General features: G+C 40.5%; 1 protein-coding gene across 1 annotated transcript in view; it reads left to right on the top strand.

The window, feature by feature from the left end:
* Nucleotides 1-17,039, top strand: part of LOC127414779 (calsenilin-like) — a 144,429-nt gene that overhangs the window by 56,001 nt on the left and 71,389 nt on the right. Inside the window, exon 2 of the mRNA XM_051653073.1 lies at nucleotides 106-280. Coding sequence (XP_051509033.1) covers nucleotides 106-280 — 175 coding nt within the window. The remainder of the gene's footprint in view (nucleotides 1-105; nucleotides 281-17,039) is intronic.

Genomic DNA, 17,039 nt, shown 5'->3' with positions numbered 1-17,039 from the left:
GCTCTTTTATTTGATGATCTCATGTTATAACATGAACATATAGCAAGATTGCATTAGCTGAGTGAGAGGAAATAAACTCTGACTCTCTCTATCTCTTTCTCCCAGGAGGATGGCAAGGTGGTGGATGGCAGTCTGTTGGGTGAGGCCAATGGGGTGGAGCCTGGCACAGGCCGACAGAAGGAGAGTGGTAAATGGCAGAGGCCACGCTTCACACGGAAAGCCCTCATGAGGTGCTGCCTGGTCAAATGGATTATCGCCAGCACCGGACCTAAAGAGCAAGGTGAGACATAGAGAGGAGGAGAGAGGTTTTAGAAATTCAAAGGAAAGTCCCACAGATGGAATGTTCAAAAAAGAATAATCGTTCTTCATTTGCAAGGTTTGTTCATATGAAGCGGACATGCCTACATAATTGATTGTGCAGTTCCTCAAGAGCAGCTTGGGACTATATGCCTTGCACAAGGGCACAATAAAAATAGGAGATCTCTGTAACTCTCCAGCTTAGCGATCATATGATAATCATATATTGATATATTATAATTTTTTTTTTTTTTTACAATATGGCATCAATGTTTTAGATCCTATGTTTTATTTATCTGTAACTGCATTCTTATTTCTTACAGTTTAATTAGGCTAATGAAGAAGCAGGTTGTTTAACAAGCATAAACTCTGAAATCACTTTTTGTATGACCAGATCTGCTTATACGAGGTGTTGTAGTGGACTAAACTGATTGAATCAGGGCTGATTCCTGCAACTGGGCACATTTGGCGCAGTTACAAACATGATCCTGTAATGATACTGTGATGCATTGCAATGTATTGAATCATGACATGTAATGCATTGTATGTATTGCACATCTGTTGTAACATATTATGAGGTAAACTATATTAGGGTTTGAATTTGCAAGCCCAGATGTGTATCCACTACACTAACACCATTCACTTAAAGGGATAGTTCACACAAAAATGTACATTTTCTCATTTACTCACCTTCATGCCATCGCAGATGTTTATGACTTTCTTCTGCTGAACACAAACGAAGATTTTTAGAAGAATATCTCAGCTCTGTAGGTCCATACAATGCAAGTGAATAGGTATACAACTTTTCAACCTCCAAAAAGCACATAAAGGCAGCATAAAAGTAATCCATAAGACTACATCCATGTCTTCAGAAGTGATATGATAGGTGTGGGTGAGAAACAGATCAATGTTTAAGTCCCTTTTTTACTATAAATTCTCCTCCCTGCCCAGTAGGTGGCGATATACACGAATAATGTGAATCGGCAAAAACAAGAAGATTGTGAAAGTGGAGATTTATAGTAAAAAATTTAAGAAAGTAAGAAAGTCATACACATCTGGGATGGAATGAGGCTGAGTAAATGATGAGATCATTTTCATTTTTGTGAACTAACCCTTTAAGGTGGTATTTGTAAACAAGTTGTCAACCGTGGCCATGTGACCCCATAATAAGCATTATTCCATTGCTGAATAAGTTCAATTAACTTTAAGGGTGATTCTAAAACTGTAAATGTTTGGGAAACAACTGGTATTCTTCACTTGTTGAAATGTTTTGAGTCTTGGTAAGAGTTGGTGTTAAAGGACAAATAAAAGCTGTGCAAGAAGGAAGCTGTGCAAGAAGGAAAATGAATAAATAAATTGAATTACAGTCTGAGAGACATGCAAGTGACATGTAGAGAAAGGAAAGCTTATTTTAAATGTAGAAGTGGGTAGCTTAAAATATACTGCCAAAAAGTTGAAAAGACAGGCATGAATTTACATGCTTGCACAGCCTGTTTTTTTCCTGGTTAGTGCTGGTCTGTTCAACAGGCCAAGCATCAGAAGAACTGGTGACACCACCACTGCTGATTTGATCTACATACATGACGCCCTGTCCTCACAAAATCAAAGCAGCTCCATCTGTAAATGAGACCCCAGGCTGCGTGTAACTCCTTCTCTTGGGTCTTGACCTCAGGAGGGTGACATTGATCAAACAAGGAAGACATTTCTCTGTTTATCAATGACACGGCACAGGGAATAGATTTAGGTTGATTTGATTTTGATCGATCAGTGTTGCCACTCTCTTCTTGTAAGCTTATGCTATGTGGCTCCTTAATGTGATGCTATCAAAATAGAGAGGTTAAAGCCAAGCCTCTAGAAAGTATTCAGCTGTCTGTTTCAACTTTGTTTGCTTTTAATTACTGTAGCACTGTTGGCTCTGAATGCCAACAGTAGTCTTGCTTTCATAGGGTAATAGTGCCACGGCAGTTTAGGTAGAATATACCTGCTTATTTAAGGGAAAAGCTTTCCCAAAAGCTTTCCCATCATTTACTCACCCTCATGTCGTTCCAAACCCGTATGATTTTCACGACACTCCGGGTTTGACATTAGTGGCGCTCCATTGGTTCTCAGGGGTCTTGCAACCAAACATGACACGGCAAGTTTGAATATGCGGAAGTGCGAATGAGATTTATACGAAGCCCCTAGAGGACATGGTGGGAGTGTTTTTTCTGAAATAATGACACTTATTGTGTTCCCTCACAATAAGCTTTGCATCCCCTTGCAATAAGTTTTGTATTCCCTCGCAATAAGTTTTGCATTCCCTTGCAATACTTTTGCGTGCCCTCGCAATAGTTCGTGTTCCCTCGCAATGAGTTCTGCATTCCCTCGCAATAAGTTTTGCATGACTTCGCATTAAGTTTTGCGTTCCCTCACAATAAGTTTTACATTTCCTCACAATAGTTTGTGTTCCCTCGCAATAAGTTTTGCATGCCCTCGCAATAGTTTTGCATTCCCTCACAATAAATTTTGCGTGCTCTCGCAATAAGTTTTGCGTGTCCTCATAAAAAGTTTTGCCTTTCCTCACAATAGTTTTACGTGCTCTTGCAATATGTTCCTCACAATATATTTACCATGGTTTTACTACAGTTACCATATGTTTACCTTGATATTCATAATAAAACCATAGTAATAATACAGGAAAACGAAAACTATGGAAATAAAAATCATAATTTTTTGGTTATTATGTATTTTTTACTACAAATACCATGGTAAAACCAGAGTAACCACAAGACTAACCATGGATAATCCATAGTAAAACCATGGTTACTATATGGATACAGTATACTACAGTAAAACCATGGTTTCTGGCAAAAAAAAAAAAAAAAAAAAACATGGTTAGCCTACAATATTCATGGTTACTACAATATTACTATAATAAATATAGTTTCTGCCAAAAAAAATAAGTTTACTACCAGGGTTGGGAGGGTTACTTTTAAAATTAAACAGATTACCGAATACATGCTGTAAAATGTAATTTGTAATATATTCCATTATATTACTCATAGTCAGTAACATTATCTACTGTAAATACTTTGGATTACTTCTTCAGCACTGGCAGATTTTTTTCATGTTTTTTAACTATAAACAAGTGAAAAAAGTGAAAAAAAATCTCCCAGTACAGTAAAACAAAATACACTTATATAAAAATATATGCTCTGAAAAAGCCTGAATATCTTATGTAGTGTAGCTTCTCAAGTAAATTTATTTTAAGGATTTATTAGATTTTTTTTACAGGGAAAAAAACGTCATGGTTACTTGTGTAACCTCCGTTCCCTGATGGAGGGAATGAGACGTTGTGTCGATGTAGTGACACTAGGGGTCACTCTTGGGAGCCCCAAACACCTCTGGTCTTTGATAAAAGGCCATTGAAAATAGGCGAGTGGTATTTGCATGCCACTCCCCTGGACATACGGGAATAAAAGGAGCTGGTATGCAACCACTCATTCAGGTTTTATGCTGAGGAGCCAATATAAGGTCCGGCAATTTCAGCGGGTAGTTCAGCATTGTGGCAGGAGGGACACAACGTCTCGTTCCCTCCATCAGGGAATGGAGGTTACACAAGTAACCATGACGTTCCCTATCTGTCACTCACTCAACGTTGTGTCGATGTAGTGACACTAGGGGTCCCTATACGAAATGCCACAATTGGCTGAACTGTGTTACGTGAACTAGCGGTGTGTGGTGGGCAGACTACTGTGTGCCTCATAGCCAGCACACCAGGTTGAAACGTAACCTCCCCCAACATATTTATGAGTGTCAAACAGCCCTTTTTGGGGACAAGTCGACTACCCAAAAGATAGAGACAGGTTTAACCCAGTCGTGGCCTCTTTTCCCCTTCTTTTTTTCCACTCCCTAAAAAAGAAGGGGGATTATCCGACTGGGCCGCCAGGTCTAGTCTGGGGGTGTCTCTCCCAAGGGGAAGACACCGCGGAGACCACACCTCGCCCAAAGAGAGGGGGGGATATTTAATTGGAAAAATATGTCACATGGTCTTTCCAACCATGTGGGGAGTCTTCAAGGTAGATCCTGCCCAATGGGGGAGGAATTACTATAAACATGGAGACTGGGGCAGAGGGGCTCTGCCCAAGGAAGACGCAGTTTGCCAGTCTGCCAATGCAGTCATGGACCCGTCCAGAGGCTGGCGGCTGCATGCCCATTGCAAACAGCGCCCCAGCCTGTTTTGGAGGCATCTGTCATAACCACGACGCGCCTGGAGACCAGTTCTAGAGGAACACCTGCCCATAGAAACGAGAGGTCGGTCCAAGGGCTGAAAAGATGCTGACAGACTGGCGTGATGACCACGTGATGTGTCTCGTGGCGCCATGCCCATCTCGGGACTTGAGTCTGGAGCAGTGCTGAAGCGACCTCATATGCATCAACCCGAGCGGGGTGGCCACCGCCGAGGATGCCATATGCCCCAGGAGCCTCTGAAAATTTTCAGTGGAACCGCTGTTTTCTGTTTGAACGCCTTCAAACAGGCCAGCACCGACTGGGCGCGCTCGTTCGTAAGGTGTGCCATCAAGGAGACTGAGTCCAACTCCAAACCGAGAAAAGAGATGCTCTGAACCGGGAGGAGCTTGCTCTTTTCCCAGTTGACCCGAAGCCCTAGTCGGCTGAGGTGTGAGAGCACCAGGTCCCTGTGTGCGCACAACATGTCTTGAGAATGAGCTAGGATTAGCCAGTCATCGGGATAGTTGAGAATGCGAATGCCCACCTCCCTTAACGAGGCAAGGGCAGCCTCTGCGACCATCGTAAAGACGCAAGGAGACAGGGATAGGCCGAAAGGGAGGACTATGTACTGATACGCCTGACTCTCGGACGCAAACCGCACGTCATGGCCGTGCTGAGTCTAAGGACATCGAAGCACTTACCTGGCTCCTTGTGACCACCCCCGGAACAGCCTGGGATGGGGGAGGAAGAGGCCTGTCCTCGTGACCCATGGAGACTGTCACATCGGGGGCGGATTTGTGCCACAAGTGGGCGCTCAAGGGCGGGAGACTGCCGCTGGAGCGCCAAACCTGCCAAATAGAGTGGTGGACGGTGGTCGTGATGACGGCCGTGCACACCAGACACGTGACCCAGGGAACAAGGAAACCATTCTTGTTGAGCTCTTGAGTACTGCAGCCACTTGGGCATGCAGCGCAATTAAATGCAAAAGGTAACAAAAAGATGGAGAGATCTGCTTACCAGCTCCAGAGCAGCGGGTTTCATTGTCCCTGGGTTGCCCGTCTCAAGGGCGCTTTGAAGCCTTTCACGGGTTCTGGGCGGCCGCGAGATGGGGTGTGCTACGGTGGAGCCAGTCACCACAGGGGGATGCCCTTGGTGGTGAATAGACGGGGTGCAGGATCTTGAGCCGTGCCGGGGCAGGCTATGCCAGCTTGCATCCCTCTATTGCTCCACCATTGAAAACTGCTGGGCAAAGTCCTCGACGGTGTCACCGAATAGGCCCGCCTGGGAAATGGGGGCAGCAAGGAATCGTGTCTTGTCGGCCTTGCCCATCTCGACCAGGTTGAGCCAAAGGTGGCGCTCCTGGACCACTAGTGTGGCCATCATCCGCCCGAGAGACTGCGCCGTGGCCGAGCGCAGTTCCTGCATCAATCCCGGGGCGGAACTACCCTCGTGCAGTTCCTTTAACGCCTTGGCAGACTTGCAGGAGAGCCATGGCATGCAGGGCGGAGGTGGCTTGTCCAGCAGCACCGTAGGACTTGGCCGTCAGAGACGACGTAAACCTACAGGCCTTGGATGGGGGCTTTGGGCACCTGCACCAGGTGGCGGCGCTCTATGGGCATAGGTGCACCGCGAGCGCCTTTATCCACTGGGGGATTGCCCCTGGCTGCCCCACCATCGAGGGTAGTGAGGGCAGGGAAGCTGAAAAGATCGGGACCGGGCAGTAAAAAGTGCTTCCCGCGACCTTGTCAGCTCTTCATGCACTTCCGGGAAGAAAGGAACGGGGGCGGGGCATGGCTTTGAGCGGCGCCGCGAGCCCAGGAACCAATCACCGAGCCGCAAGGGTTCAGGGAAGAGCAGTGAGTTCCACTCTAGCTGATGCTCTTGGCTGCCCGGGATCCTCGCAATGAGAACATGACCATCCACGAACGCGTGAGCAGTGCCCAGACACGAAAGACAGTGATCGTGACCGTCAGAAGGCGAGAGATAACGAGCACAACCAGGAATAACACACAATCGGAAAAGCATCTTTAGAAAGACGCGTCTTTAAAAAGATGTTATGTGTGTGCCGCTCTTTTAGAGAAATATACTCTTTTAGAGAAATATACTCTTTTATTTCTGCTGAAGTGCCCAGGGGCATTCTCTGCAGTGCACCAGTGCAGAGGGGGGAGAAGCCGCTGAAATGCGCCGTCAGATCCAGCAGAGGTGAATGAACAGTAGTATTCAGCTCAGTGAGCATGGCCGTTTGGCTCCGAAGAGAAAATCTGAACGAGTGGTTGCATACCAGCTCCTTTTATACCCGTATTTCCGGGGGAGTGGCATGCAAATACCACTCGCCAATTTTCACTGGCCTTTTATCAAAGACCAGAGGTGTCTCGGGCTCCGAAGAGTGACCCCTAGTGTCACTACATTGACACTACGTCGAGTGAGTGACAGATAGGGAACAGAAAAATTGTTATGAAGAGTAATATTTTTGCAGTACATCTTTGCACTAATATCAAAGGTCTTACTAGAGGATCTAAAGTGGATTTTTTTGATAGAATTCATTATCAAATATAATCACGACTGGTAACAGGTGCATCTAATGGCTAAAAATACAATTTTAACTATGCTCAATATTCACATGGCAATTTACACAGTTAACTATTTCTGATGCTCCAAACTTACTTTAAAACCTCACAGAATGTCCACAACAATATCTTCTTCTGATAATTTGTGGATTCTGTTCATAGAATGAGTCAGCAAATCTATTATTTGTAGCTTTCTTTATGATGCTACAAGCTACATTGGTTAGTATTTCTCATATTAGCATCCTTTATTCTTGTAAAAGTACCCACACAGCACAGACAAACCATATAGCCTTGTAATCGTGTACTTAGTGGACTTATATTTTATCTGACTAAATATAATATGAAACAAATGACAATAAAATGCAAAGTAATGTCTTCAGTAATCAAAATACTTTTTGAAGTAAATATATTCTGATTACCAACGAAATTGTAACTAGTGGAATACAGTTACTCATATTTTGTATTTTAAATACGTAACGCCATTACATGTATTCCGTTATTGCCCAACCCTGGTTACTAAAGCCTACAATATTACTATAGTAAAACCATGTTTCAGCCAAACAAAAAAAACATGGAACTGTCATGGTTACATAAAGTAAAGCCATGCAGTAACCACAATTAAACTATGGTATTTGTATAGTAAAACCATAATAACTACAAAATTATTATTTTTATCACCATAGTTTTCATTTTCCTGTATTAACACTATGGTTTCACAACGAATATCATGTTTAAAATATGGTTACTGTAGTAAAACCATGATAAATTTATGCGAGGGTATGCAAAAATTATTGCCAGGGAATGCAAAACTTACTGCGAGGATACGCAAACTATTGCGAGGGCACGCAAAACTATTTCAGAAACATAATTTGTTTTTGAGTTCTGTGTCTTTAAAAGACATTCAGTTCAGTGAAGTGAACTGCATATCACTGCATATTTACTCTCTGTAAAATGCATGACATTCATTTTTTCATCCGTACCTTCATTAAATGTGAATGGCTTTTGCTAGGTTCTCCCAGAAGTAACTGATCATGACTTGTTAAAACTGTTAATGGCAATGATTCAGAGATGTTCAAACATTTCATAATATCTTCTGTCACTATTCTTTGATTACACTTGGACCTCCCTATGATAGTCAACCTGGGAAATCCTTGCTTTTTACAGTGCTGAGCTGCTTCCATCTAGTGGTTAAATACAGAAACAACCATGTCTAATGCATTAGCTCATATGAAACAATGGCATCAAAGTTGTAACATGTAACATTGTACATATAAATAATGATTTTGTCCATGTTGTATTAAGTATCTTTGAGCTTTATAGCTGTTATTGTACGTGTTATGCATTTATCATTATGCTGTATTTAATCAAGAATGATGAAAGAATGTAGAGAATCACTGATGAGGGCTTTGGAAGATGAGAGGAGAGAGACCGAGAGGATGTGACACTGAGTTGATGGTATCATTAAAAGAAAGTGGAAATCAGAGATTATCTTGCAAACGGGAAATCAGAGAGGGGTATTGGAAGAGTGAAACATGAGATGTAGGATGAGAATTGTCTTGGATTCTGTCTCAGAATCAGGCTGGTGACCTTAAACCTACAGATATAGAGGTCTAGGATAATGTCTCCAATATGAGAAAAGAGATTATTTGATTTATTGTGACTATACATGCTAGTATCGTAAACAAAACTACATGAAAGCATTTTTAACTGAAATGAAAATAGAAACTAATATAACTGGAAAAAGGAAACTAAAGTAACATACATTTCCATGACTCCAAAGCTAACTAAATAAAATAATAATTACAAATATTGACACGGTATATTATAAAATCTGAAACAGCAAAGGAATAGTTCACCCAAAAATGAAAATGCTCACTCTCATGCCATCCCAGATGTTTATGACTTTCTTTCTTCTGCTGAACACAAACAAAGATTTTAAGAAGAATATTTCAGCTCTGTAGGTCCACACAATGCAAGTGAATGGGGTCCAAAACTTTGAAGCTCCAAAAAGCACATAAAGGAAGCATAAAAGTGATCCATATTACTCCAGTGGTTTAACCCATGTCTTCTGAGGCAATCTAATCGGTTTTGGGTGAGAACAGACCAAAATGTGACTCCTTTTACACTATAAATCTTGACATCTGCAGTCTCTTTGGTGATCAAGATTTCAAGCTTGATTACTTTTCTAGTGCCATCTAGCGCTCTGCGCATGCAACAAAGCACTAGGAAGTGTAATCAAGCTTGAAATCATAATCGTGCCTAGAGTCTGCAATGGCAAAATGTACAGTGGAGAATTAGTTATATTTTGGTCTATTCTCACCCAAAACCAAATGGATCGCCTCAGAAGACATGGATTAAAATCCTGGAGTCTTATTAATTTTATGCTGCCTTTATGTGCTTTTTTGGAGCTTCAACGTTTTGGTCACCATTCCCTTGCATTGTATGGATGTACAGAAATTCTTTTAAAATACTTCATTTGTGCTCTGCAGAGGAAAGAAAGTCATACACATCTGGATACCATGAGGGTGAGTAAATGATGAGAGAATCTTCATTTTTGGGTGAACTATCCCTTAAAATTTTAATTACATAATTTAACATATTAAAATTTAACAACAGTCATAGTAAAAAAAAAAAAAAATTAGAATAACACTTAATTTAAAGGTCAAATGGAAAATATAATAGAAATAAATTCTAAATTAAAATTTCAAAACAAATATTTAAAACAAAAATGTTAAAACTATATAACTGTACATGCATTATGTGAAACTTCAGCATTCTGATTATTCACGTTTTCCTCTCTCCCTCAGTTTCTCTGTCTCTTTTCCTCTCTCGCTCTCTAACACACCAAATCATAGCTGACTAAAGTTCCTACAGTAGGTACGTTTCAGGATATCTTCAGATATACACAATTCTCTGTCAGAATCCTTTTTTTTTTTACCAGTTTTACATGAGCTGAGAGGACCTCACTCACTGTTTGGTTTGGATTACTATCCAGGTCTGGATCGGCAGGTGTCGTATTACCCAGATAACAAATCAGCGGTGTGTTCTACATTATTTTACATTAAGCCATGTTTGCCCTGTGCAAAACCCTCCATCTCTGGATGCCAGGATAGTATAGTTTTGTTCCTTCTTTGACAAACAAAAGGATGAAGTCTAATAATCAGATGAATCACTGCCAGCAACCCCAAGGAAACTCCACATCTGAAGTGTGATGCAGACGTCATGAATATTCAGGCATGCATTTGAGCTAAATCCTTTTGTGATTTGGGAACTAACGGAAAATTTGAGGAAGACGTTTGGAGGACTCACAGAGTGGCTGTCATTGTTTTCCAGAGAAGACGTCTTCTGAAGTGTTTAGTGTTCTGATGATAGTTTAAAAGAGTGAGGTTCTCTAACAGACGTTTGTGTGAGTTAGTTTAACAGTGGCTGTTTGGTCAGCAGCAATAAAGTGAGACTTTTTGTTCGAGAGACATTACTGAAGGACAGAAGTCATGGATGCAGTGAGCGATTGTAAGGATGAGTGTCAGAGGGAGTTGGCCAGCATACTGAGCTGCTTTTTCGGCTTAGTCACCGGCTCTTTTGAACAAGGTACTGCCTTTGCTATCCAGCTTGCACAGTCCCTCTCTAATCTTAAAAACATTAAATTTATGACATTACTGCAAAAAAAAAAAAAAAAAAGATTTATGTTTTCTAGAGACAGAAACACTGTTTATCATTTGACTTTCCCCAAACATCTGCTGATATTGCGATTTGTCTTTCTTTTCTTCCATAGGCAAATTACTCTCTCTACTGTTATGCTGTAATGTTTCAATGTTACGCTGTCACTGTGACTATGAGTGTGTGTGTGTGTGTGTGTGTGTGCGTGTTTCTTTGAGTGTAACAAGAGCCCTTTAACTTTCACTAAGTACCAAAACGTTGCTCTGTCTCACTGATGGTCAAAGGACAGATGCATGTTAAATGCTCAAGGCGAAGACTTCCATGTGAATAATTCAATCATTCATGTTCAGTTTGTCCTCTGTTTTTGTTGGCACTGCTCAGCAGTTTTGGGTGTATCTGATTATAAAGTAATTAGTTACTGTAATCTAATTACTTTGTATTCAAAAAAGTAGTGTAATGCATAACAAAATGTAAACTTTAGATTAATTACTTTTAAGTACATTACTTGCACGAAAGTACTAGGTATAATACATTTAAAATATGAATTTGGAGAAAAACACTTTAATAGGAAAAGTGATTTAGAAAGTAACTTAAAAGTTAAATAATTTGTACTTTTTAGAGTAAGTAATCAGTAAAAAAAAAAAAGTCCATGTCTGTTAGTGTTGTGGTCCTCTGTATGCAAGTGTACTCCAAAACGTTGACAAAATTAACTTTAAGCTGATTGCATATGCATTTTAAATGACAGTCTTTCTCTTTTTTTGAGAGTGCCCCTCCCCCTAAAACAGCAAATCATATATGTTGTCCATGTCTGTGATATGGTCTACTAAAGCCTATTGGCTATTTTAAAAAAGCAAGGGACAAGACCTTTTTTAAGTCCTGCCCGAATGTTCCGTCTGAATAGGAAATATCTAAACACAGGAATGAAAAAATTATTTCATGGGCATGGTATTATTTGACAAGAAATTGTATATTCTGAAAAAAATATTCTGCACATTCCAAATATCGTGTAAAAAAAACCAAAGCAAAGCAGAAATATCAATCAAAAGCCATCTCAAACGATATCTACATTATGGACAAAAATTTGAGCCTCACTCTGCTGATTTGTCTATTTCTCTTTCTCATTAATTCTCCACCAAACTAATTTTTTCCCTCTCTGTTTTGTGTTCCCTTTGGGACATGCCCTCTGCTTTCTGAACTCGCAATAGCAGTCTGTAAAGTCAGAACTGTGATCATCTACTGATCCATTAACTAAACATTATAATGTCTTCCATTGTTAGACTACTGTGAGTGCCGATGTACACCAGAGAGTCTATTTAATTTACATTTTTGCTCATTTAAAGAGAAATATGAACTTAAGGTCAGGAGGGAATGAATCATTATTAACCTCCATAAAATAACAGCAGTCGTTCAACAGGAAATGTAAGCCACCTTTAAAATCTCACACCTTGGTGTTTCTGAGCTCTTTATAGGTCAGGATCATGAGCGTGAAAATCTCAGGATTATTTAACTGGAAATAGCATGAAAACGAAAAAGGCTTTTTAAAGGCTTCTCCATTGACATAAAGAGGTACTAGTTTCATCTCAACATTGTACTATAACATTTTACTCCAAAGGTACCAGAGTCATGGACAATGTCGAAAGGTTTTCTGGATCTGTTTGAAGGTGTTGGACGTGTTACAAGCTGTTTTACACTGATATGTACACAAAATACTGTTAAATGGTGTTTATCTGCAAGTATCTGCTTGATAAACAGTATTCTCTTGACAGCTTCCAGGTCGACAGATTAATTTTAGGTTGAGGGGACAGGAAAGGAAATCACAGTGTCAAGAGGGACGGTGCAGGTTATGCAGCATAATATGATCATAAGTCTGCTAAGCATTTATATGTCCCTTAAATAGTCAGAACAATTTGATCTGTCCTCTCACATTTCAGTGGCCTTCAGCCAGGTCAGCCAATGAGGTCACAATGAGGAGAGAGACTTGAGACTGTTTTTAATGCATCACAGTGTGTCATTGATGCGCTAGCCAATCGCTTCACATGGGAAAGTATCATCATTACATTGATGCTTGTTTCAGGTGTTGGCACTGGTGCTAGTATTCTAATTTAAATTTGTTAGCACACAGAAGAGTATGGTCGAAACAGTTTATTAATTTTATTTGTTTTATTTTATTGTATTGTATTTACTGTGATATGGCATGCAACAAAGTGGTTGTTCGCACAAATAATCACCTCAGTAATGTGCTTCAAACAATGCTTTTATAACTTTCAAAGATTCAATTCCATGAACTTTGCAAACTTTGGCAGAAATGAATGAATTCTTTCTCATGAGTGCTCATTAGCCTGGTAACCTCTAAACCAGTGGTTCTCATCTGGTTTTGCTTCAGGACCCAAATTTTAGATTGGACATCAAGTTCAAGTGGCAACCCAACATAGCATTACATTTGTAAAAAGTCCTTAAGATCCTATATTAAATATTACCATGAACTGCATAGGCCTAATATTCAACGGCATTGGAAATTGACAATGTCATTGTTTTATTTTTTAATAGCAAAGTTGCTAACATCTTTAATTGATCCTAACTCAAACCTGCCCCTGTTCAAAATGGCGCTCTCAATGTGTATTTGCAGTCTTGTGGCCTTCAAATCTAGAAATATCTTTTTTCCTGCCTGTGAATGGTGAAGCAAGCTTAGCTCATGATCACTATCAGAACAGCAAACTCCACTGTTAAATTTCAAAGAGTTCCTTTAAAGCTGCACTATGTTAGATTTTTTGGGTTGATTATGATTGATTACATAAAACATCAGTGTTCAAAACCCTGTCCTTGTATTACCCCAATTCACTATGGTAAGCCTACAATAAAAGAAAATTATTTAGAGCTGTCGGGTTGGATTTGGCATGAAATTGCAGGCTTATGTCATCCGTTCTTGCATGTTTACATCATGTCCGGAAGCTCAAAAAAGAAGTCTCGCTCGTGTTGGCTTTGGAAGCTTTGGTGGTTCAGTTATCTGTTTGATGAAGTTGTTTACTTGCTATAATGCTTGGATATGTTTTCTGGTAGGATTGTTGAAGGTTATTTCGGTTGCCATGCCTTAATGAATCAAACATTATTTGGGGGATATTGTGTTTACTGATCACGATGCATTTAATAGGCTACGTTTTCTGGTGAAGATACAGTAACATGTTTACTAATATTCTGTAACAATGCTGATAACAGGCAGACGAAGAGACGATGATGTGTGATTAACCCAAGTGCAGTTTTATTTCCAAACGTGAAATCCAAAAACCCTAACTATAAACATGAACAACTTGAAATGGTTACGTGGCAGGACATGGAAACATGGTGAAACAAGGTGAGGGGCATGGTCTGGTGAAAACTTGGCATGGAGCATGAGACCAGGGCGGAGCCGTGGGGGGTGGAGCCATGAGAGGCTTGAGGGGTTGAGCCATGGATGGCGGAGCCATGAGAGGCTTGAGGGGTGAAACCATGGAGAACTGGATATCTGGAGAGTAGCCAAAGACTCAAAGCACCAGGGTGGAGCCGGAGGCAGGGAGGACCAAGGCAGCAGCAGAGGTTTGGAGGAGCAAGTCGGAGCTGGGGGATCGGAAGACTGAGGCAGAGCCAGTGGGGCTGAGGACCAAGGCAGAGCCGTTGGGAAGGAGGTGCCCGGTGGAGCTGAAGGATCGGAGAGACGAGGTGTAGCCAGAGGATCGGAGAGCCAAGGCGGAGCCAGGGCTGTGACATGGCATGGAGCAGACTCAGGCACGGCTGTGACATGGCATGGAGCAGACTCAGGCGCGGCTGTGACATGGCATGGAGCAGACTCAGGTGCAGATGTGACATGGCATGGAGCAGACTCAGGTGCAGATGTGACATGGCATGAAGCAGACTCAGGCGTGGCTGTGACATGGCATGGAGCAGACTCAGGATCCGGGGCAAAAGATGGAGCTAGCTCAGCAAACATGATGTGGGACTCTGGCTTGGCAGCCATGACGTGGGACTCTGGCTTGGTGGCCATGATGTGGGACTCTGGCTTGATGTCTACACCTCCCCCACAGTGAACGATGAACCACATATTAGTAGGGCAAGGTCGATATACTGAGCCAGGCTATGGGTACTCTGACTGCCTGGCATCAGGAAAGAGATTGGCTCATTCAGTCCAAAGTGAAAACAGTCCTTGAGGGCAATCTCATTAAAATCGACAAGATAGCAAAGACCACAAAACTCCGTGACATAATCCTCCAGGGGATGATTCCCCTGACTTAAATTAAGAAGCTGGATTACTGGGTTCATTTTGGTCGGTCAGGTATTCTGTAACGATGCTGGCAACAGGCAGACGAAGAGATGATGATGTGTGATGAACCCAAGTGCAGTTTTATTTCCAAACATGAAATCCAAAAACCCTAACTATAAACGTGAACAAATACAAAACATGGACTTGACTATAACTTGACTTGACATAACATGACTTGACTATAAACATGAGGCTTAAATACATAGACAAGGGTAACAAGACAAACAAGTTAACTAATGACAAGACAGAACTGATAACAAGGTAACTAATGAAAACAAGACACATGAACATGGAGGGAAACATGAAATCACACGGAAAACCTTTTATGCGTTTTGGCTGTTCGTTTACACGACAATAGCATTTGAACTTTTGATAATGGGTTTCAAAGTGCAAGTTTTTGAAAATGATGCCGTTATCGTCTCCGTGTAAACATACAAAAATGCGAATTTGTGAAAACGATGACGTCATGCGCAACATTACGTGTTATATAAATAATTATGGATTGATAGGCATCAATTTAAGATGTATAATTATCAATATGAATACTGGTGTCTGTGCAAATAACAATAATCAACAATTTATTCATTTGGAGTGTTTTGTATGGAGTGTGAACTTTGTACAGTAGGCAGAACCTGCAATTTGAAAATCTTGAAATTAATGTATGGATTCAGATGGGAAAAATATATTTGTATTTTAGATGTTAATTATTTATTTACTTAATTTTATTTGATGTACCTTTACCCTGCAATTCATTCACCCACTTCTTATGTATATAGCCTATAGACAGAGATGTGATGCCATGTACTGTATTCAGTGATATGCTTAGAATATGAAAACATGAGGCAGTGAAAATACATGTTAGATCCAGTGTACACAAGACCTCTCTCTCTGTCAGAAGATATCCATATATCAAAGTTCTGTCTGATATCCAAAACCAGTCAACATCAACAGTTTATTGAATAATCTTGAGAGTTCAGTCTATAGGCATGTGCACGAGTACTTCAAAACAAAACGCTGTTGTCTGTATGCGAAACTTTTCAAAAATGCAAAGGAAAAACTTTTCCGTTTTCAGTACATCGTTGTCGTGTAAACGTACCCTCAGTCTGTAAGCTGCTTTCTCCACAGCAACGTAATTTCCCTATGACACTTGTGTAAATAGCAAGCATGGTACCCGACGAAGACTTCACTATTTTATTTCCTGCTGCTTTGCTTCATTTCCACAGTTGTACCTGTTTTTCTTTCCTTAACTTTCTATCGTGACCTACAGTGGAATTGCACTGCAATAGTGGGGTTTCCCTCTTATGTCAAACTCTGGGATTCCCCCAATGCATATTTCTACATAATATTTTCATGTTTAATTAAGTATATTTTATCCCCATCATTCTTGTATCCTTGTGCTGTGTTTCTATATTACAGTCTTATTTGCAGCGTATAGACCTACTGTTGTAGTATTAAGGTTCACTTGCATTGTTCACTGAGGCTGTAGATTGTAATATAAAAGTGTCGTCAACTGAACTCATATCAGCCATATCACGAGTTTCACCTGTTAAATTGATGTGTGTAGAACAATACAAACATAAATGTGTAGTTGATAAAATACTTGAAAAATCATATAAAATAAACAAGAGTGTTATTTATCTTTCACAAAGCAAGTAATATTTCAGTTATAAATTTTTAAATGAATAACATAATATCAACATGAAAATAGTACATTATTGATCTGCAGGTGAAGATCTCAGAGTGATCACAGGCAAAGCAGGAAATCTCAAACCATGAGATTCATCCGCCAGAAGAGCAATGCCTCGTAAAATGTTTTTTCCAAGTTTCTTGCTACGTAGGTTTTAACCACAGATGTCGCTAGACATCTAGTTAAAGACTATAATTTTTAAGGGATAATGTTCAATCAAACCACACATTGAGGTCTTTAATATTACATCATAATTTTTTGTTACTGCATAATTTTCAGTAAAGCTGCTTTGTAACGATGTGTGTTAAGAAAAGCACTATACAAATAAAAA

Source organism: Myxocyprinus asiaticus, chromosome 24 (assembly GCF_019703515.2).
Source record: "Myxocyprinus asiaticus isolate MX2 ecotype Aquarium Trade chromosome 24, UBuf_Myxa_2, whole genome shotgun sequence".
NCBI lineage: Eukaryota > Metazoa > Chordata > Actinopteri > Cypriniformes > Catostomidae > Myxocyprinus > Myxocyprinus asiaticus.
The sequence above is the reverse complement of the archived record's forward strand: the minus strand, read 5'-3'. Positions and strand labels throughout refer to the sequence as shown.